Source organism: Suricata suricatta, chromosome 5, assembly GCF_006229205.1.
Source record: "Suricata suricatta isolate VVHF042 chromosome 5, meerkat_22Aug2017_6uvM2_HiC, whole genome shotgun sequence".
NCBI lineage: Eukaryota > Metazoa > Chordata > Mammalia > Carnivora > Herpestidae > Suricata > Suricata suricatta.
Window position 1 is genome coordinate 1,870,299 of NC_043704.1, and position 2,540 is coordinate 1,872,838.

General features: G+C 56.4%; 1 protein-coding gene across 1 annotated transcript in view; it reads right to left on the bottom strand.

Annotated features, from left to right (window-relative positions):
• Positions 1–606, bottom strand: part of LOC115292533 — a 58,456-nt gene extending 57,850 nt beyond the window's left edge. Inside the window, exons 1-2 of the mRNA XM_029940605.1 lie at positions 533–606; positions 244–325 (exon numbers count right to left, since the gene is read on the bottom strand). Coding sequence (XP_029796465.1) covers positions 244–325; positions 533–606 — 156 coding nt within the window. The remainder of the gene's footprint in view (positions 1–243; positions 326–532) is intronic.
• Between the last annotated feature and the right edge of the window lie 1,934 nt (positions 607–2,540).

Here is a 2,540-nt window from a genome sequence, read left to right on the forward strand (position 1 = left end):
GAGGTGGCTCCACCCTCTCCTGGCCGTGGTCTGGAAGCCCCTGGAAAACAGCATCTTAGACAGTCCCCGCCCCCTCCCCCACCGCCAAAGGCAGGAGCTTTTGTGGGAGTCCAGGGTGATCCTGCCAAGGATCCCCGTGTCTCCGTCGCCCCTTCCGAGTCCTGAGTCAGGAGTACCGGGGCAGGAAGGTCCAAGACAGCGGCAGACAGAACTGTCAGGGGCAAGACAGGGACCCGACACTACCTCCTGCACTGCGGACCGCCATCGAGAGGCCTGCCTGCGCACCACTAGGGACACCTTGCCGGCATCAGATCCCCCCACCGGCCTGCCGGCACCCCCAGAGCTCAGGGCCCCTCACCCACACCCACTGTGCAGCCAACTCCCTATGTGCCCTCCCGATGGCAGTGACAATGACTTGTGGCAAACAGTGAGCCCACACAGGTAACGGGCCAAAATCCGGGAGCCTAGGAGAGACACCACCTTGAACTTTAACACCTCCTTCAGAAACAACAGAAAGGCTGTCAGCACTCACCCTGGTGCATTGTGGGATGAAGGGAAGGCGGGCAAGTGCGCTGCAGAATCAGCCGCACGAGGGAGCACGTCCATGGCGATCAGAGATGGCCCGGCCCCTGGCAGGGCCGACCCGAAGGGTTTCCGTCCCCAAGGCATTGAGTGAAGTCTGGGGAGGTGACCGCCACTTCACTTGTTTTAATGTTTGTTTATTTTTGAGAGAGACACACACACACAGTACCAGCAGGGGAGGGGCGGAGAGAGAGGGAGGCACAGACCCACAGCCGGCACCAGGCTCTGAGCTGTGGGCACAGATCCCTACAAGGGGCCCGAACCCTAAGAACCGTGAGCTCATGACCTGGGCTGAAGTCGGACACTTAACTGGCTGAGCCACCTGGGCCCCCGACGTCGGGCCCCCGCTATTCGCACAGAGCCCTCTTTGGGTCCTCTGTCCCCTTCTGCCTCTCCCCCTCCCCTGCTCACGCTCTGTCTCACAGAAGTAAACAAAAAAGGAAGAATCGATGAGAACTTCCTATCAGGGGACGGATTTGGTCGTCCACGTTCCTGGGGCTCAGACCCCCAGACAAACTCGACGTGAAGAGATCCTTTGCAAGACCTACTGCAGCGAAGCCGCCGAAAGTCAAGGACAAAGAGGGAAGCCTGAAAGCAGCGAGAGAAACGAGGCCTGCAAGCAGCCAGGGGTCTCTGCAGCCCTCAGCGGCTCTGCCTGCGGACCTCCCAGGCCAGGCCAGAGCGCGCAGTGTCTCCAGAAGAAGAACCTGCGACCTTGAATACTCCGCCTGGCGGGGGGTCTTCAGAAATGAAGCATAGGGGCACCGGGCGTCCGACTTCAGCTCAGGTCATGATCTCGCAGCTTGTGAGTTCGAGCCCCGCATCGGTCTCTGTGCTGAAAGCTTGGAGCCTGGTGCCTGCTTCGGATTCTGTGTCTCCCTCTCGCTCTGCCCCTCGCCCCCCTCAAAAGTGAAATTAAAAATCATTTAAAAAATTAAAAAGAAAAGGAAATGAAGCAGAAATTTAAAAGGGGGGTGCTCCTGGGGGACTCAGTGAGTTACGCCTGAGACTTTGGCTCGGGTCTCGAGCTCCTGGTTCATGGTTTCAAGCCCAGCATGGGGCTCTCTGCTGTCAGCACAAAGCCCACTGTGATCTTCTGTCCCCCTTTCTCTGGCCCTCCCCAACTGACACTCTCACTCTCAGAAATAATAGATAAAAACGTTTAAAAATTATTTTGAAAACTGTAGCTACAATCATTTGATTATCAACATACAAAGTGCAAAGACATAAATGTGACATCAAACGAAAGGCAAAGGGGGCGCCGGCGTGGCTCAGTCGGTTAACAGGCCGACTTCGGCTCAGGTCACAATCTCACGGCTCCTGGGTCCGAGCTCCCTGCGTCGGGCTCTGTGCTGACAGCTCTGAGTCTAGAGCTGCTTTAGATTCTGTGTCTCCCCCTCTCTCTGCCCCTCCCCTGCTTGCACTCTGTGCTTCTCTCTCTCAAAAAAAAAAAAAAAGCATTAATTAAAGAAAAGGCAAGGATGTAAAAAGGTAGAGTTTCTGTATGCGAAGAGGTTCGGTTGTAATCTGTACAGGCGATGTGTCTGCAAGGCTTGTGGTAAGGAGAAAGGAGACGCCTAGGGTGGATTCTCGGAAGAGGAAGAGAAGGAGGCACGGCATCACCACTGCGGAAAATCGTCGCTTCACTAGGAAGGCAGTGAGGGGAAGGAAGGAACTAGGGAGCTACAGCACAGCCAGAGAACAGTCAAGTTCGCCCCAGGAGTAGCACAGGTAGGGGTGCCAGAAAGGGGGAGGGGCAGAAACGGGGGAAGATGGTCAGAGAGCACAAACTTCCACTTACAGATGAGCAAGTCCTGGGGCAGGGCACAACCTGGTGACCAGAGTTAACAGGACGGCGTCGTAGGCTTCAAAGTCGCTGAGATCGCGTTCTCAGCAGCCACACACGAACCTGCGGATGTGAGGTGACGGCGGGTCACATCACCCCTCCGTGGCAATCA